Source organism: Schistocerca nitens, chromosome 2 (assembly GCF_023898315.1).
Source record: "Schistocerca nitens isolate TAMUIC-IGC-003100 chromosome 2, iqSchNite1.1, whole genome shotgun sequence".
NCBI lineage: Eukaryota > Metazoa > Arthropoda > Insecta > Orthoptera > Acrididae > Schistocerca > Schistocerca nitens.
Genome location: NC_064615.1, coordinates 415105975 through 415127349, shown reverse-complemented (window position 1 = coordinate 415127349; position 21375 = coordinate 415105975). Strand labels below are relative to the sequence as shown.

The window sequence follows — 21375 nt, the reverse complement described above, 5'->3', positions numbered from 1 at the left end:
CAAAACTCAAACACCAACGGAGTTCTAGACTTCAAAACTAGGATGTAGCAATATATTTACATGATAGACAGGATTTTGAAATTTTAAAGACACTTATTGTGTATCCACAGGACAAGTGGCCTGTACCTGAAAAATTGTCATGACGCTCTATCCATTGGCAAAAAAGGCCAGATTAGTTATCCATTCCAGTCTTCAGGAGGAAACAGTCACAGAAGATATGACCATCAGAAAATATTGAAAAATCAATAAAAAGGTAACATTCTATGAGTCACAGCATGGAATGTCAGAAATCTAAATGTGGTAGGCAAACTAGGAAGCCTGAAAAGAGAAATGCAGAAGCTCAGTCTAGATATTATTGGGATTCGTGAAGTGAAATGGAAAGAAGAAGATAATTACTGGTCATATGAACATACCCCCATGAACCATGGACCTTGCCATTGGTGGGGAGGCTTGCGTGCCTCAGCGATACAGATGGCCGTACCGTAGGTGCAACCACAACGGAGGGGTATCTGTTGAGAGGCCAGACAAATGTGTGGTTCCTGAAGAGGGGCAGCAGCCTTTTCAGTAGTTGCAGGGGCAACAGTCTGGATGATTGACTGATCTGGCCTTGCAACACTAACCAAAACGCCCTTGCTGTGCTGGTACTGCGAACGGCTGAAAGCAAGGGGAAACTACAGCCGTAATTTTTCCCGAGGGCATGCAGCTTTACTGTATGGTTAAATGATGATGGCGTCCTCTTGGGTAAAATATTCTGGAGGTAAAATAGTCCCCCATTCGGATCTCCGGGTGGGGACTACTCAAGAGGACGTCGTTATCAGGAGAAAAAAAAACTGGCATTCTACGGATCGGAGCGTGGAATGTCAGATCCATTAATCAGGCAGGTATGTTAGAAAATTTAAAATGGGAAATGGATAGGTTGAAGTTAGATATAGCGGGAATTAGTGAAGATCGGTGGCAGGAGGAACAAGACTTTCGGTCAGGTGAATACAGGGTTATAAATACAAAATCAAATAGGGGTAATGCAGGAGTAGGATTAATAATAAATAAAAAAATAGGAGTGTGGGTAAGCTACTACAAACAGCATAGTGAATGCATTATTGTGGCCAAGATAGACATGAAGCCCATGCCTACTACAGTAGTACAAGTTTGTATGCCAACTAGCTCTGCAGATGATGAAGAAATTGATGAAATGTATGATGAGATAAAAGAAATTATTCAGGTAGTGAAGGGAGATGAAAATTTAATAGTCATGGGTGACTGGAATTCGAGAGTAGGAAAAGGGAGAGAAGGAAACATAGTGGGTGAATATGGATTGGGGGAGAGAAATGAAAGAGGAAGCCGTCTGGTAGAATTTTGCACAGAGCATAACTTAATCATAGCTAACACTTGGTTCAAGAATCATAAAAGACGGTTGTATACATGGAAGAATCCTGGAGATTCTAGAAGGTATCAGATAGATTATATAATGGTAAGACAGAGATTTAGGAACCGGTTTTAAATTGTAAGACATTTCCAGGGGCAGATGTGGACTCTGACCACAATCTATTGGTTATGAACTGTAGATTAAAACTGAAGAAACTGCAAAAAGGTGGGAATTTAAGGAGATGGGACCTGGATAAACTGACTAAACCAGAGGTTGTAGAGAGTTTCAGGGAGAACATAAGGGAACAATTGACAGGAATGGGGGAAAGAAAGACAGTAGAAGAAGAATGGGTAGCTCTGAGGGATGAAGTAGTGAAGGCAGCAGAGGATCAAGTAGGTAAAAAGATGAGGGCTTGTAGAAATCCTTGGGTAACAGAAGAAATATTGAATGTAATTGATGAAAGGAGAAGATATAAAAATGCAATAAATGAAGCAGGCAAAAATGAATACAAACGTCTCAAAAATGAGATCAACAGGAAGTGCAAAATGGCTAAGCAGGGATGGCTAGAGAACAAATGTAAGGATGTAGAGGCTTATCTCACTAGGGGTAAGATAGATACTGCCTACAGGAAAATTAAAGAGACCTTTGGAGAAAAGAGAGCCACTTGTATGAATATCAAGAGCTCAGATGGAAACCCAGTTCTAAGCAAAGAAGGGAAAGCAGAAAGGTGGAAGGAGTATGTAGAGTTTGTGGCACAACTTGACAAGAAGAAGGGACGGGTTGGTAGGACATGTTCTGAGGCATCAAGAGATCACAAATTCAGCATTGGAGGGCAGCGTGGAGGGTAAACATCATAGAGGGAGACCAAGAGATGAATACACTAAGCAGATTCAGAAGGATGTAGGTTGCAGTATGTACTGGGAGATGAAGAAGCTTGCACAGGATAGAGTAGCATGGAGAGCTGCATCAAACCAGTCTCAGGACTGAAGACGACGACAACAACAACAACAACAACAACAACATGAACGTAAGGTAATATCTACAGCAGCAGAAAATGGTATAACTGGAGTAAGATTAGTTATGAATAAGAATGTAGGGAAAAAAGCATGTTATTTTGAAGAATTCAGTGACAGGATCATTCTCATCAGAATCTGCAGCAAACCAACACCAATAACACTAGTTCAAGTATAAATGCCAATGTCACAAACAGAAGATAAAGGGATATTAAAAGTATATGAGGAGGATATTGAATGGATAATTCAGTACATGGGAGAATATGTGTTCAGTAGTACAGATGAGAGGGGAGAATGACTAATAGAGTTCTGCAGCAAATTTCAACTAGAAATAGTAAATAAACTGTTGTTGTGGTTCTTAAAGAAAATAAAAAATAAAAAAAGAACATCACAGGAGGAAAAGGCTTGGAACACTGGAAGATACGAGATGGATTACAACATAGTCAAACACAGATTCAAAAATCATATATTGGATTTTGAAGTGTACACAGGAGCAGATAGAGACTCAGATCACAATGTAGTAATGATGAAGAGTAGGCTGAAGTATAAGAGAATCATCAGGAAGGATCAACTTGGAAAGAAGCTGAATACTGAAGTACTGAGGAATGGTGATGCACATTCTTTAAGATGAAATACTATGACAATGTATACCACAGAAAGTAGCTCAGTTGAAAAGCAATGGATATCTCTAGAAAGGGAAATCACAGAAGTTGGACAACAAATATAGATGCAAGTAACATAACTGTGAAGAAACCTTGAGTAACAGAATAAATACTTCATCTGATTGATGCGAGAAAGAAACACAAAAATGCTCAGGCAGAAACAGGAGTGCAGCAATATTAAGTCACATAAGAATCAAATATGTAGTACGTGTAGGGATGTTAAGGTGAAATGGCTGTAGGAAAAATGTGAATAAATGGAAAGTGAAGTGTTTGTTGGAAGGGCAGGTCTAACATAGAGAACAGCCAAAATAGCTTTGGTGAGATTAAAAGCAAAGCAGTCAACATTAAAATTCCAAGATGAATTCCCCTGGTGGAGAAAAGAGCGGCTAGGATGAAAGAGTATCCTGAAGGCCTCTACAAGAGGGAGGAACTGTTTGATAATGTGATAGAAGAAGAACTGAAAATCAATATGGATGACATAGGTGATCCAGCATTACAGTCACAGGTTAAAAGGCTTTAGGAAACAATATCAAATAAGGCTGAAGGCACAGAAAATATTTGTTCAGAATTTCAAGAAACTTTGGTGGAAGTGGCAACCAAATAACTATACGAGTTGCTGTGTAGAATATATGGGAAAGGTGATATCTGTATTTCAGAAAAATTTCATCCACACAATCCTATAGATAGCAATGGCAGATAAGTGCAAAAACTGTTGTATAATCAGCTTAACAGTTCATGCGTCAAAGTTGCTGACAAGAATAATGTACAGAAGAATGAAAAGGAAAACTGAGTGTCTGTTAGATGACAATCACTTTGGCAGATCTGACACTGTGCTTGATAATGGAAGCAAGACTTAAGAAAAATCAAGGCACTTTCAAAGGATTTTCGATCTAGAAAAAGCATTTGACAATGGAAAATAGTGCTAGATGTTCAAAATTCTCACAAAAATAGGTGCAAGTATAGGAAAAAGACAGGTAATATACATTATGTGTAATAAGCAAGAAGGAACAGCAAGAATTGAAGTCCAGAAACAATGTGCTCAGATTAAAAAAGGGGTAAGGTAAGGGTGCAGTGTTTCTCTCCTACAGTTCAGCTTGTATACTAAAGAAGCAATTATTGAAATAAAAGTTTCAATAGTGAGATTAAAATTCAGTGATGACATTGCTATCCTCAATGGAAGTGAGAAAGAATTACAGGACACGTTAATCAAAATGATCAGTCTACTGAGCACAGCATATGAACTGAGAATAAACCCAGAAAACATGAAAGTGATGAGGAGTGGCAGAAATGACATAAGTGATAAAATTAACATCAAACGAGGTAGACAAAATGAAGGAATTTGCCTACCTTGGAAGCAAAATAGTGTATGAAAGATAAAGCAAAGATGAGATAAAAAGCAGATAAGAACAGTCAAAAAGGGCATTCCTGCCCAAAAGAAGTCTAATAGTATCAAACAATGGCCTTAATTTGCCAAAGAAATTTCTGAGAATGTATGTTTGAAGCACAGCATCTTATGGAAGTGAATCATGGACTATGGGGAAGTCAAGAAAAAGAAAAATGAAGCACCTGAGATGTGATTCTACACAAGGATGTTGAAAATTAGGTGGACTGATAGGATTAGGAATGACGAGGTTCTCCATAGAATAGGTGAGGATAGAAATATGTAGAAAATGTTAACAAAAAGAAGGGGCATGATAGTAGGACATGCGATAATTCTTCAGGGAATAACTTCCATGATAGTAGAGGGAGCTGGAGAGGGTAAAAATTGCACGGGAAGATCGAGACTGGAATACACTGAGGCCTCATAAAGCCATGGGATAGCGATATTTACATATACAGATGGTGGTAGACCACATACACAAGTTATAAAAGAGCAGTGCATTGATGGAGCTGTCATTTGTACTCAGTTGATTCATGTGAGTAAGTTACTAATGTTATTGTGGCCTTATGACAGGAACTAACAGACTTTTAACTGCAGAATGGTAGTTGGAGCTAGATGCATAGGACATTGCAATTCAGAAATCATTAGGGGATTTAGTATTCTGTGATCCATAGTGTCAACAGAGTGACTAAAATACCACACTTCACACATTATCTCTCACCACAGACAATGCAGTGGCCAACGGCCTTCACTTAACGCCTGAGAGCAGCAGCGTTTGAATAGAGTTGTCATGCCTAGACAGACCCTGCATGAAATAACTGCAGTAGTTAATGTGTATGTATCCTTTAGGACAGTGTGGTGAAATTTGGCAATAATGAACTGTGTCAGCAGAAGACTGACGTGAATGCCTCTGCTAACAACATGACATCACCTGCAGCACCTCTCCTGGGCTCATGACCATATTGGTTGGACCCCGACTGGAAAACCATGGCCTGGTCAGATGAGTCCCGATTTCAGTTGGGAACAGCTGATGGTAGGGTTTGAATGTGTTGCAAACCGCATAAAGCCATGGACACAGATTGTCAAAAAGGCACTGTGAAAGCTGGTGATGGCTCCATAATGGTGTGGGCTGTGATTACACGGAATGGATGGGGTCCTCTGGTCCAACTGAACTGATCATTGACTGGAAATGGTTATGTTCAGCTACTTGGCGATCATTTTTCAGCCCTTCATGGACTTCCATGTCCCCAAACAATGATGGAAATTTTATGGATGACAATGCGCCATGTTAACCACAATTGTTCACAATTGATTTGAAGAATATTCTGGACAATTTGAGTGTCTGACATGAATCCCACTGAACATTTATGGGACATAATCAACAGGTCAGTTCATGCACTAAATCCTGCACCAGCAACACTTTCACAATAGTGGACAGCTATAGAGGCAACATGGCTCAATATTCCTGCAGGGAACTTCCAAAGACTTGCATGACTCCAATGAGTCCACGCAACATCGAGCTGCTCCACTGCGCTGGGAAAAAGGAGGTACGTCACGGAATTAGGAGGTATCCCATGACTATATCAGGCAAGTAATTTAGGACTTTGGGTGTAAGTGCTACTCTCAGATGAAGATTTTTGCACAGGAGAAGAAATTGTGGTGGCCCACAAGAAGCTGTCAGGTGACTGATGAGCAGCTAATGTCACATAAGTAAAATAGGCCATAAACAAATTAATCTAGTTATTATACTTGACATTTAATTACTCAATATACTGAGTTACTTTCTCTGTTAAGAGACAATATATCCAGTGGGAACATTATTTGTTCATTTATTTGTCTCTCCCTCTCTCTTTTTATTTATTTTTTATTTTACTAGACAATAGGTACGTACAAATTACTTCAGAAACTAAAGGAAAACTGAATTTATCAAAACCAAAATAAGATAAATATCTTGTGGCTCATGATCTGATGATTCAGTTTGACACCATTTCAGCACCTTGTTTGCAAATTGTGCTGTATATTTAGAAAAGCAAAAACAACATGTATTCTTGTTGTTGTGGCTCCCAAAAATCTGTACTTACTACTGCAGAAAGGTTTATTCTGGAATAAATAGCATTAGAAATTAAATTATGTGCTATAATAATGCAGCAGAGAAAAAGAAAAGTAAGATAAAAACAGTCTGCCTGGCAATTCCAGGATGAAAATGAGAATTTCCAGTGAATTATGTACTAGGATGCTGAAAGTACAACAGCACACAGTGGGAATAAAGACCTTTGGTGAATAGAAATGAATTATAATCCTTGGATGGCAGAACTACAACTACCAACAGTGTAAAAGACAAATAACTTAAAAAAAGCTGCAAATGTTATTTTATAAACGTCTCTGCTGCATGTCATAAATTAAATACAACAAACTTCCTAACTCCTTTAAAATGTAATATCAACACAAGATATGGTAAAACAAAAGCTGGAACCTTATTGAGATGAAAGATTGTAATTTAGTCAAACATTCATTCCCTCATAACATACTGTAGATCTCATCCTGAAAATAGACTTCTAGGGATGTGGAATGAGTCTAATTCTACATTAACAAAGAGAAGCAGCTATTAAAATTGTGGAGCTGAGTCACTGACCATTACTTATCTCCATGAGCTGTAATATTTAATACTGCCCACAGACACACATAAAATTTGTTGCAGTAGTGGTCTTAAGTCCAAAGGCTAATTTGATGCAGCTCTTCATGATAATACATCCTGTGCAAGTCTGTTAATAGCTGCGTAACTACTGCAACCTACATCCATTTAAACCTGCTTACTCTATTCCAGCATTGATGTCCCTATACAATTTTTACATCCCACACGTCCCTCTGTTACCAAATTGTATCCTATCCTTTGTATCCACTTGTGCCAAAAATTTATTTTTTCTCCAGTTTGATTAAGTGCTTCATTAGTTACTTGATATACCCATCAAATCTTCAAAATTCATGTGACATAAATAAATCTTTGTCTCCCCTCATCTTCTTACAAGGAGGGTCCCATTCTGGAGTCTTAGTTACCTGCTCTACTTTATTATCTTTCCACTGCTAAACCTCTCTCCTCACTGATGAAAGAACTAATAGTTCAGAAAGATAGGATAGTGTCACGTATTATTTTATTTGTCTATTGGCAGTACTGAATAGTTAGCCAAAAAAAGTAAGAAGGTGCACTGGCTAGCAATTCTGTCTCATAACTTTTGAGTTTTCTCATGTGAATTTTCCTACTGATACCGTTAACTGCTTTTCTTCTTTTGTTTTGAAAGTGTACTTTCTGCAGTTCTTGTCTGTCACATTTTTCATCATTTGGTGATCTTTTTCATCTTCTGTAATATGACATGTTCAGATAACTTTCTTTCATGTGTAGCAATCCTTCATTTGTTTAGCAATTATTGTTGTTTGTTCCAACCTTTTGCCTGCGTCCAGCGATCTCCCGTTTGTACCTGGTGTTCTCTCTCTCTTTCTCTATCTCTCTCTCTCTCTCCATTATGCAATACTTCTTCCTCATTCATTGACCAGTTTTTATTGTTTTGCTTCCATTTTTGTGCTTTTAGCAATCTTCCTCCATTTCCTTGCAGTCTTTTTCGATCACACAGTGAAGGCTTTCACAACTGGCTGTCTTAGTTGCTGGTGAATCTTCCAGGTTGTGTGGTCATGGTCCACGAAACTATTTTGTTCCGAACATTTCATCCAGAGCTACGTAAAATACCTTTAGAGGATCCAGGAGCACAATTAAACTGTCCATGGCAGTTCAATTAAACTGTCCATGGCAGTTCTGGATGAAAATTTGGAACAAAAAAAGTCTCATGGACCATGACCACACAACCCGGGAGACTCACTAGCATCTAAGTCTTATTTCATTTCAATGACATTTGCAGTACATTAATGACTACCCCTTATTTCAGTTTTACTATTTTCTGAACATTCTTTTATCAACCAATTTGTCTTTGTACAGGAACTATTCACATTATTACATCACTTGGTGATCTTTACTATTTTTTTCATTTTCAGTGGCCTTTTCCAAACTTGGTAATCTTTTTTTAACAGTTCAGTGATCCTATTTCTTTGTTTGGTGAACTTTTTCTATATGCTGATGATTCTTATTACTTAGTTATCTCTTTTCATTCACTTTCACTGTTTGGCGAAGTTATCTCTCTGTTTGGAGACTGTTTTCCCTCCTTTATCGAAGGTTTTTTCCTTATTTGCCTGCTGCCTTTCTGTATTTAGTGAACATCTCCCAAATCCCAGCAGTCTCATTTACTTTTGAGCAATCTTTACAGCATATTTATTGATTATCACTTGTGTGTTATTTTATGCACATTCTTACAACATCCAGTTTGCCTATGGACAGAAACCCTTCACCTTGCCCTACTCTTTTCTCTTACCTTCCCCAATTTAGCCCTACTGCTCTCAGAGGAACAAACTAAAAGTTCGAAATCTAGGGTAGTATTGTGCATTTTTAAGTTTGTCCATGGGCAGTACTAGATACATCACTTCCTGGAGGTAAGTTCTAGCCAGCTATTCTTTCTCATAATTATATACTTTTCTCCATCACCTTTTTCTTTTAGTAACATTTGCTATTAATAATTAACAATCATTAAACTGCTGTAAACTATTTTTGCTAACTCAGACTCAGTACCACATAGTAGAATTAACAAAATGTGGTGATGGCAGTTGTCTTCAGGTAAAGACTGGTTTGATGCAGCTCCCTAGTACATACAGCCTTTATTTTCTCACCCCATTTTAATAGTACTGACGATGATGACCCGTCTTGGATTAACCTTCAGCAACTTTTCTCCCCATTCCATTCAGTACCTCCTCATTAGTTATATGATCTACCCATCTTATCTTCAGCATTCTTCTGTAGCACCACATTTCGAAAGCTTCTATTCTCTTCTTGTCTAAACTATTTATCATCCATGTTTCACTTCCATACATGGCTACACTCAACACAAATACTTTCAGAAAAGACTTCCTGACACTTAAATCTATACTCAATGTTAACAATTTTCTCTTCAGAAACACTTTCCTTGCCATTGCTAGTGTACATTTTGTATCCTTTCTACTCTGACCATCATCAGTTATTTTGCTCCCCAGATGTTGTTGTTGTTGTTGTGGTCTTCAGTCCAGAGACTGGTTTGATGCAGCTCTCCATGCTACTCTATCCTGTGCAAGCTTTATCATCTCCCAGTACTTACTGCAACCTACATCCTTCTGAATCTGCTTAGTGTATTCATCTCTTGGTCTCCCTCTATGATTTTTACCCTCCATGCTGCACTTCAATTCTAAATTTGTGATCCCCTGATGCCTCAGAACATGTCCCACCAACCGATCCCTTCTTCTTGTCAAGTGGTGCCACAAACTCCTCTTCTCCCCAATCCTATTCAATACCTCCTCATCAGTTATGTGATCTACCCATCTAGTCTTCAGCATTCTTCTGTAGCACCACATTTCGAAAGCTTCTATTCTCTTCGTGTCCAAACTATTTATTGTCCATGTTTCACTTCCATACATGGCTACACTCCATACAAATACTTTCAGAAACGACTTCCTGACACTTAAATCTATACTCGATGTTAACAAATTTTCCTTCTTCAGAAACACTTTCCTTGCCATTGCCAGTCTTCATTTTATATCCTCTCTACTTTGACCATCATCAGTTATTTTGCTCCCCAAATAGCAAAACTCCTTTACTACTTTAAGTGTCTCAATTCCTAATCTAATTCCCTCAGCATCACCCGACTTAATTTGACTACATTCCATTATCTTCATTTTGCTTTTATTGATGTTCATCGTATATCTTCCTTTCGAGACACTGTCCATTCCGTTCAACTGCTCTTCCAAGTCCTTTGCTGTCTCTGACAGAATTACAATGTCATCGGCGAACCTCAAAGTTTTTATTTCTTCTCCATGGATTTTAATACCTACTCCAAATTTTTCTTTTGTTTCCTTTACTGCTTGCTCAATATACAGATTGAATAACATCAGGGACAGGTTACAACCCTGTCTCACTCCCTTCCCAACAACTGCTTCCCTTTTATGCCCCTCGACTCGTATAACTGCCACCTGGTTTCTGTACAAATTGTAAATAGCCTTTCCCTCCCTGTATTTTACCCCTGCCACCTTTAGAATTTGAAAGACAGTATTCCAGTCAACATTGTCAAAAGCTTTCTCTAAGTCTACAAATGCCAGAAATGTAGGTTTGCCTTTCCTTAATCTATTTTCTAAAATAAGTCGTAAGGTCAGTATTGCCTGATGTGTTCCAACATTTCTGCGGAATCCAAACTGATCTTTGCCGAGGTCAGCTTCTACCAGTTTTTCCATTCATCTGTAAAGAATTCACATTAGTATTTTGCAGCTGTGACTTATTAAACTGATAGTTTGGTAATTTTCACATCTGTCAACACCTGCTTTCTTTGGGATTGGAATTATTATATTCTTCTTAAAGTCTGAGGGTATTTCACCTGTCTCATACATCTTGCTCACCAGATGGTGGAGTTTTGTCAGGAGTGGCTCTCCCAAGGCCGTCAGTAGTTCTAATGGAATGTTGTCTACTCCCGAGGCCTTGTTTTGACTCAGGTCTTTCAGTCAAACTCTTCACGCAGTATCGTATCTCCCACTTCATCTTCATCTACATCCTCTTTCATTTCCATAATATTGTCCTCAAGTACATCGCCATTGTATAGACACTCTACATACTCCTTCCACCTTTCTGCTTTCCCTTCTTTGCTTAGAACTGGTTTTCCATCTGAGCTCTTGATATTCATACAAGTGGCTCTCTTTTCTCCAAAGGTCTCTTTAATTTTCCTGTAGGCAGTATCTATCTTACCTCTAGTGAGATAAGCCTCCACGTCCTTACATTTGTCCTCTAGCCATCCCTGCTTAGCCATTTTGCACTTCCTGTCGATCTCATTTTTGAGACGTTTGTATACATTTTTGCCTGCTTCATTTATTGCATTTTTATATTTTCTCCTTTCATCAATTAAATTCAATATTTCTTCTGTTACCCAACGATTTCTACAAGCCCTCATCTTTTTACCTATTTGATCCTCTGCTGCCTTCACTACTTTATCCCTCAGAGCTACCCATTCTTCTTCTACTGTATTTCTTTCCCCCATTCCTGTCAATTGTTCCCTTATGCTCTTCCTGAAACTCTCTACAACCTCTGGTTTAGTCAGTTTATCCAGGTCCCATCTCCTTAAATTCCCACCTTTTTGCAGTTTCTTCAATTTTAATCTACAGTTCATAACCAATAGATTGTGGTCAGAGTCCACATCTGCCCTTGGAAATGTCTTACAATTTAAAACCTGGTTCCTAAATCTCTGTCTTACCATTATATAATCTATCTGATACCTTCTAGTATCTCCAGGATTATTCCATGTATACAACCTTCTTTTGTAATTCTTGAACCAAGTGTTAGCTATGATTAAGTTATGCTCTGTGCAAAATTCTACCAGACGGCTTCCTCTTTCATTTCTCTCCCCCAATCCATATTCACCTACTATGTTTCCTTCTCTCCCTTTTCCTACTCTCGAATTCCAGTCACCCATGACTATTAAATTTTCATCTCCCTTCACTACCTGAATAATTTCTTTTATCTCATCCTATATTTCATCGATTTCTTCATCATCTGCAGAGCTAGCTGGCATATAAACTTGCACTACTGTAGTAGGCATGGGCTTCATGTCTTATCTTGGCCACACTAATGTGTTCACTATGCTGTTTGTAGTAGCTTACCCGCACTCCTATTTTTTTATTCATTATTAAACCTCTTCCTGCATTACCCCAGATAGCAAAACTCATCTACTACTTTAAGTGTCTCATTTCCTAATCTAATTCCCTCAGCATCACCTGATTTAATTTGGCTACATTCCATTATCCTTGTTCTGCTTTTGTGATGTTCATCTTACATCCTCCTTTCAAGACACTGCCCATTCCGTTCAACTGCTCTTCCAGGTCCTTTTCCGTCTCTGACACAATTACAATGTCACCAGCAAATCTCAAAGTTTTTATTTCTTCTCCATAGATTTTAATTCCTACTCCAAATTTTTCTTTTGTTTCCTTTACTGCTTGCTCAATATTCAGATTGAATAGTGTCGGGGATAGGTTACAACCCTGTCTCACTCCCCATCCATTGCTTCTCTTTCATGCATTTTATACCAGCAACCTTCAGAATTTTGAAGTGTATATTCCATTCAACCTTGTCAAAAGCTTTCTCTGGGTCTAAAAATACTATCAAGGCAAGTTTGACTTTCTACAGTCCAACTTCCAACACAAGTCATAGGATCAGTATTGCTTCAGGTTCCAACACAAGTCATAGGATCAGTATTGCTTCAGGTTTTCGTACATTTCTCTGGAACCCAAACTGATCTTCCCTGCGGTTTTCTATGAATAATTATTGTCAGTAGTTTGCAACCATGGCTTCTTAAACTGATTTTCAGATAAGACTCATATTGCCCAGCACCTGCCTTCTTTGGTATTGGAAGTAAAACATCTGTCTTGAAGTCTGAGGGCGTTTTGCCTATCTAACATATCTTGTGTACTAGGTGGAATAGTTTTGTTATGGTATGTTCTCCCAAGGATTTCAATAATTATGGGAGTATGTTGACAACTAAAAGTGCCTTGTTTAATTTAGGCCTTTCAGAGCTCTGTCAAATTCTCCTCACAGTATCTTATCTTCCATCTCATGTTCATCTACTTCCTCTCTTCCCTTCCCATAATATTGTCTCCAAGTTTGTTTTCCTTGTACAGCCCTTCCGTATATTCTTCCGACTTTCTCGCTTTCCTTCTTTGCTTCATTCTGGCTTGCTATTTCAACACTTAATATTCACACAGGTACTTCTCTGTTCTCCAAAGGTTTCTTAATTTTCTTACAGGCAGCAGCTAGCTTTCCTCTAGTCATGATTGTTTCTACAACTATCTATTTCTCGTCTTAGCCATTCCTGTTTTAGCACTTGGCACTTTTTGCCAATATATTTTTTAGACATCAGTATTCTCTTTTGCCTCCTGCATTTACTGTGTTTATATAGTTTTCCTTTTGTCAATTAAATTCAGCATCCTTTGTGTAAGTCGGTCGATAGTTGCCTAGTGCTCCTTTTAAAACTTGCAACAACCTCTGTTTCTTCCAGCTTATCCAGATTCCATTTCCTACAGTTCTATAGTTTATTCAGTTTTAATCTGAAGTTCTACATCTATACTCTAAAAAAAAAAAAAAAAAAAAAAAGGCAGATCCCGAAGGAAATCAAGGGTGTGAAAACCAGGGCTGCAAATTGTAGCATATTTTCTTACAGAAAAGAAGGTACAATTGTTTCTTACGGTTTCTTACGTACTAAAAAATAAATATAACCAAAAAAAAATGTTTTATTGATCTCAAGTATGCAGTGTGACACTGAAATTGACGAAAACACGGGAGATAAAAGAAAACTTAGAAGGAGTAAAACTTTGCTTCCACTGTTTTTTCCCCAACATTTGAGGCTTTAATGAAAAAAACTGGTTACACATCTATCATTCAAAGTATTTTCCATCACTGGCCACTAGTTTCTCCCATCTTTCAGGCAGTGTACAAATCCCGCATAAAAAAAACTGTTCATCTTTTGAAGCGATCCACAAATCAATCCAATTTTTGACTTCTTCATGAGATCGGAAGTGCTGGTCAGCCAGGACATGCGCCATTGGTCTAAACAGGTGATAGTCAGAGGGAGCAATGTCTGGAGAATATGGCAGGTGGGATAGGACTTCCCATTTTAACGTTTCCAAGTACGTGTTGACCTGTTTTGCTATGTGGGGTTGAGCGTTGTCGTGTTGCAAAATCACTTTATCGTACCTCTCGCTGTATTGCGGCTGTTTGTCTTGTAATGCTCTGCTCAAATGCATTAATTACATTTGATAACAAGCACCTGTGATTGTTTCACTTGGTTTTAACACCTCATAGTACATGATGCTGAGCTGGTCCCACCAAATGCAGAGCACGATCTTGGAGCTGTGAATATTTGGTTTGTCCATCAACATGGAAGCATGGCCAGGATATCCCCATAATTTTTTGCATTTAGGGTTATCATAATGAACCCATTTTTTGTCCTTGGTGACAATGGGATGCAGAAATCCCTTCCGTTTTTGCCTCTGAAGCAACTGTTCACAAACACACAAACGCCATTCAGCTCACACGGGGCCCAAGTTCCTTCTTTCTGAATTATGCCCATAGCCTTGAGACATTTTGAAATGGCTTGCTGTGTCACTCCCACTAATCGTGCCAATTCTTCTTGAGTTTGACACGCGTCTTTACTCAGCAATGTCTCCAATTCTGCATCTTCGAAAACATTCTCTCTTCTACCACTATACCAGTCTACGATGTTAAAATCACCATTCTTGAAGTGTTGAAACCACTCACAACATGTTCTTTTGCTAACAGCGTCCTTACCATATGTACTTGAGAGCATTCAATGAGACTCAGCTGCTGTTTTCTTCATACTGAAACAAAACAGTAACACCTCCCGCAGATGACAAGAATTAGGCTCATAAACTGACATTTTCAATGAAGAACAACTTTATGAGGCAGACACAAATCGACTAATGTTTGAATGAAGTTATGTTGACCGAGGTCCAAGCTAACTGCCTGACATTTGTGATCTGTTTCTTTTGACTGCTACTTACTGATGTTGCCACCTATTGGCAAACGGTGGAAGCAAAGTTTTACACCTTGTATTATGATAACTTATTATAACACACACAAAATTGGAGTTGATATGGTTGACAAATTGTGCTCTGCCTACAACATTTAGAGGGGAACACGACGATGGCCCATGGTCGTATTTTATTTGATACTGAATGAAGCATTTCAGGTTTTGCTTTGCTACCCTCAGTTTCAGTTCTTGTCTAATTTCCTACAGACTGGACACTTAACTTTGGTGCCACTAACAGCGTTTACATAAAACGAGAATTTCTTTGGGTTTTGTGAAATATCATTTTACAGTATTTTGCTACTGATATATCACTGAAGGATCACACATTGCTCTCTTGACAGCCAAATGTGTATCATTCAGCATCTCTCTGTCTACAGCACTACACATTGTTTTACACATATTACACAGTAATCTCTGTTTCTTTAGAAGTTTCTTTACAGTCACTGTATATCAAGAAGAGCTTGCCAATTCAGGTTTTTCATCAGCTCTGTGATGCTCTCCCACGGGTCAAATAAGCTTGTGACTATGTATGCACTGCTCTTCTTTTGTATACATTCAATATCCCCTGATAGTCCTATGTGATATGGATCCCACTCAATTTAGCACCATTCTAAGATGGGTTTCCTGAGTAGTGTGTAAGTAATATCCTTTGAAGACTACCAGTATCTTACCCACAAATTCAAGAGTGCCACCTGCTTCACATATGACTGAGCCTATGCGACCATTATGTTTCATGCCCCTACGAACTGATAAGCTCAGATATTTGTATGAGCTGACTAATTCCAGGTGATTCATTGGCAGTTATAGGATATCACATTAAAAAAAAAAAATTGTGAAGTGCACAATTTCACATTTCTGAATATTTAAAGTGAGCTGCATTTCTTTGAAATCTTACTAAGATCTGCCTGAATATCTGAGCAGCTTTATTTATTAATTTTTCAGACACTGCTTCATTACAGACAACAGCATAATCTGTGAAAAGTCTAAGGTTACTATTCATATTGTCTGCAAGGCAATTAATGTCAACAAGGGTCCCAACACTTCTCTGGGGCACTTTGGAAGCTACTTCGATATCAGCTGATGATTCTTCACTCAAGTTAACTTGTGGCATCCTCCCTATGAAGAAGTTTTCAGTCCAGTCCAATTTTGTTTGATAGCCCATCTGACTGAACTTTCATTATTAAGCAATGGTGTGGTACCTGGACAAACGTTTTTTGAAGATCAAGCAATAGTAGATCTACCTCACTGCCTTGATTTATGACTTTCAGGATGTTATGTGAGGAAAGAGCAACTTGTGTTTCGTATAAATGTTGTTCCCAGGACTCACGCAGGTTGGTATGGAGGTCTCTCTTGAGATCCTTCATTATGTTTCAGGTTAGAATGTGTTCTAAGATTGTATAACAGATGGATGTCAAAGATATTGGATGGTGGTTTTGTGGATCACTTTTACTACCCTGTGCTATAACTAGCTCCTTGCCTGGCCGTGAAGCCCAAAGAGATGGCTACTGGCCGCCTTGTCATCCTTTGCCACACAGGTGTGGTATGGAGGCGCATATGGTCAGCACACTACTTTCCAGACCGTGGAGCAGCTACTCTGTGGTCAAGTAGCTCCTCAATTGGCATCATGAAGCTGAGTGCATCCCATACCACTCCTTTCACCAAGGAAAAATCCTTGGCAGTACCAGGAATCGAACCCGGGTTTTTTGCAAGATAGCCACCTATGCTGACTGCTTAGCTACACAGGCATAGCTGTAAGGGGATGATCAAGAAGTTTTCATTTTAGGGAGTTGCTGCAGCATATATGCACCACAGCATGACTCTAATGCAGGTATATAAGCACACGTTGGCAAGGAATTAGTGTGGCATTCGTGTCTTTCTGACATGTGTGCGATAAATATGGAAACATGAACTACAGCGATGTTATTACCAAATGCGTCCAAACAGAAACTTTTCATGGATGCCAAAGGGCAAATGCTGGTTGGAATACATCAGAGAATGAAGAATGTGTACAGGGTACCATGTCTGTCAAAAACCACTGTTGTGGAATGGTGCACAACAAGGGGTACCGCTGCTTCATGATAGCACACATCCCCCTACCGCAAATCTCGTGATGCAGAAGTTACGCCAACTCAAGTGGGAGACACTCAAGCACCCACCCTACAATCCTGATCTCTCCCAGTATGATTACCATGCCTTTTGTCCCTTAAAAAAGGCCTTGAAGGGTCAACAGTTTCATTCAGGAGAGCATGTGCATCAGGCAGTTAACAAACTTCTTCATGCAGCAGAACACAGTGGTTTACAAAACAGGTATCTTCAATCTGGTGCATTGGTGAGATGACTGCCTCAATGTTCATGACAATTTTGCCAGATTGGCATATTGATTATGGACTGCATGGCCTTCGAATGGAAACTTCTAGATCACCCCTTATATTTTCAAACTATTGAGTACAGTTTTTTACGTGCCACACAATGGAAAACTACACAGGTAAAGCATACTCAGAATGTGAAATTGAAAAATAAATAGCCAACTCTAGTGATTGTTTTGCATTACTGTCTGTATCTTGTGAATCTCATCTGAAATGGATTAGATTCCCCATAAAGCATTTTCTAACTTAAATTATTCACTAAGAAGCTACCTTCTGCAGCCATATTTTTCAATGTGAAAAGTATAATCTGCTTTTATTAATGTATCTACACATCCATCATGACTACTAAAATACATTAATGTTCTGTAACTTTGACCACGTTGCTAATATAATGACTACCTTTTTCTCTCATAATTTCTTGAACTGCAGTGAAACCTGGTTTTGTTTCATCTTTTGCCTGGGCCAAATCATCAGCAATTTTCTTTCCAACTGCAAATGCATTGTTCATTGTAGATAGAATAACACCTACAGGACCAGATCCCACCCAGCCAGCAGCATATAATCCTGAAATACAGTTCCACAAATAAAATTACTTTCTCATAGTCTTTAGTCCATCAGAATTAATTTTATCCACTCATTCATAATGTTCATGAAACCTTTCATAAAGAAGAGCCTTAAGGGATGTGGAACAAGTGAATTATACATTAAGATTCAAAACCATCTGTTGCAGACTACTTCTTTAAAGAATAATAAAAACAAATTATGACTTGCGCTAATACACTCACAATGACAAGTATGGAAATCACTTCTTGCGTACTTAATATGTGTATACATTAGAGGAGAAAAAGCTACTTTGTGTGTGTTTGGGGGGGGGGGGGGGGGGATGGTGGCAGACACTGCTCCTCTTCTTATGTTACTCATTTTCTATTTATATCCAGTACTTCAACCTATGCTTTTATGTAACTTTACACAGACCACTATAAGGTGTTTAAATACTGGCATGTGTTTGTATGAACTATCAGATTTATACATAATTTACAATTTACCAGTCCAAATGTTATGGTAAATTGTAGGAGCGGCTAAGGAGGTCATTATTTTACCTTTTTTTTAAAAATTTATATTATCAGAATAAGTACAATTTACATCATCCCACAGAAGAGATGCATAATCTTTTACAGAAATCATTTTGACTGTTAGCAACATGGATGTAAATTACACAGGTCATCTTAAATTTACACTTACTATTACTCACAAATACCAATGGGGAATTTAAATACTGGCAAAACTGTAGGTTCCTGAAGGGGCTTCTGCAAGATGTTCAGTTATCAACTTTACACAATATTCTTATTGTTACCTGATGCGATTCAAATTTCAGCAGCAATATGAATAAGTCAAATAATAACCATAACATTCTAAATTGAACTGTCTGAATCTACAGTATATGACAATAATAAAATGAGACACAATATCTCACATGAACACTAATTGTCAAGGTACACATTACCTATAATGACATACACAACTTGATTTCACCTCACCTGATTTAACAAAGCCAGATGTGTTTTGTACATGTCCACGTTTATCATCAAAAGGAATCCCAGAATCTGCAGATGTACTGTAGTAACCAACACTACGTAGTACAAGGCCACATTCAATGGTTTCAGTTTGTGAAGTAGGTTGTGCTTTATGTCCACCATCAATCAGTTCGTTTACTGCCAATTCAACACTCTTCACATGCCCACCAGTGTCACCTCCAGCAAAAGCCCGAGGGGATCGTAGGAACATTAACTCAAACACATGATCTGAATTACCCTGTTGCAACTGTATTTCCAGTGCAGATTTGCAAAGCAATTCGGTGAGTCTTCTTCGAGGTCGCTCTAGTCCTGCATGATAAAGCACACATGAAAATGTACACATGCATGCACTTGTACATGCCATACTGAAGCGAGATAAGTGTGTATAAAATTCACAACATATTAATTATAGACCTTGAGAAACACTTCACCATAGGGTTAATTGCGGTTCCATGACCTGAGCACAAGGGCAGGGTCTCTGTTGTAAATACAATGCCCTCAAGGTGGATGGACTTCAAGATATGTGGATAATATGGTCATTCAGGTTTATATATACAGACAGCACAAAAACAGTATGGTTTTGGCAAAAAGGTCTGCAGGGTAATAGCAAAGGCGACCTGTCTGTCTCTTCAGACCTGCCACATAAGACACTAGATACTGAAATCCTTAAGAGCTCTGAAGTGCCCACATATGGTTATGAGATGAGTTTCTCACTGAAGATGACATGACATCCATGAACTTTACTGACAATTGTCACCCTCTCCCCCTAACCTAATTACAATTCAACTTGATTAAAATATACCATACATGCAACTGTCAGTAACATGTCCGCAGGCTGAAATGAGAAAAAGCAAAACTGTCCACATGCAGGCTTCCTGTCAACACAACGTACTGTTAATAGCCACTCCAAAATGAGTAACACTTGGAACATTCCCTTTGAAGTCACTTTTCTCCAGAGAATACACTGCAATTCTGAACCTAAAATACCATTCGGAAAGGAAGAGAAACTGGAAGTGGTATTCACGGATGTTGAATTATCAGGTAGTACTGAAGGCTTATTAAAATTAAATAAACAGAGTGCTACGTATCACAGACAAATAGTGTGGGCCTACTCTTAGCCCTAATACCATGTAGATAATCCTTCCTGTGGAAAGAATAACTTTGTAACAAAGAGAACTGTATGAAATGCCTCTCTCATGTACGTTGGCAAAGGGCTTTCCTGCGTCAAGAATTTCAGTATTTCAACATAAATCCTGCATTCATCCACATTTAACAGCAGTTATGGAGCTTAATTACCAGTTCAGTTTATTCCTTCTCTTTTATTGGTGTCGTGACAATGATCTAAACACATGTAGAGGGAAGACTTGAAAATTAAGTCTGATTTCTTTGGCAGGAGTTTAACTTACATATGATTCACATTTTCCTGAAATATTTGAAGCTTTTGTTACCATATGCTACAGATAACTTCTCCTGGAGTTATGATATACTAGAATCATTTGCCCTCCATTCCTTTTCTACTATGGATGGTACAAGTAAAAAAAGGATTGCCCAAATTTCTCTTGTTTCAGCCTTGTGATCATTACGCATGACGTAAGTTGGAGGTATTAATATCTCTTGATTCATATGCATATGAGGGTTCTCAGACTGTACCCCTCTAACTGTAACAAAATTCCTTTAATTTTAGCCATTCTTCATTATGTGAGATGTAAGTAGAAGGAAGTAATATTTCTTGATTCATATTGGAATGTGAACGTTCAGGATTTTGAGAATAAGGAAAACAGTAATTAAGCTGTTCCTTGAGTCTCCTCTATCTTTCCTATTAATACAACTTGGTAACAGTGACAGACCAACGAACAACACTGAAGAATTGGTATAATGAGAATTTTCAGTGACCTCCTTTGAGGGTAATCACACTTTCTTACAATTTCTTTCATTAATCTCAGCTTGCATCTGCTGTTCCTACTGCCAAATTTTATGTTGTCATTCCTCTTTACAACATTCTAGACAGATACTCCTAGAGACTTGACAATGCTGACCAAGCATTGGATACAAGGGTAATCCCAAAAGTAATGGTTTACATCAGTTTACAGCTTGAACATTTAGCTATTTTTCGACATAATCACCATTTCTGTCAATGCATTTTTGTAGATGCTGTGGCAGTTTTTGTATGCCCATCTCGTACCAGCTTGCCGGTGTGTGTGTGTGTGTGTGTGTGTGTGTGTGTGTGTGTGTGTGTGTTCCACTGAAACTGTTGCAGGAGAGCAATGGTTTGCCGAGCGATCTGTGGGCGAGTGTTGTCATGGAGAA

The 21375-nt window shown here is 38.4% G+C and overlaps 1 protein-coding gene across 4 annotated transcripts in view; it reads right to left on the bottom strand.

Annotated features, from left to right (window-relative positions):
* Nucleotides 1-21375, bottom strand: part of LOC126236280 (NADPH:adrenodoxin oxidoreductase, mitochondrial) — a 67305-nt gene that overhangs the window by 5429 nt on the left and 40501 nt on the right. For 3 of the 4 annotated variants that reach the window (XM_049945441.1, XM_049945442.1, XM_049945440.1), the window contains exons 6-7: nucleotides 19033-19377; nucleotides 17894-18058 (exon numbers count right to left, since the gene is read on the bottom strand). In XM_049945441.1, coding sequence (XP_049801398.1) covers nucleotides 17894-18058; nucleotides 19033-19377 — 510 coding nt within the window. The remainder of the gene's footprint in view (nucleotides 1-17893; nucleotides 18059-19032; nucleotides 19378-21375) is intronic. The other variant, XM_049945444.1, reaches the window with a different exon arrangement.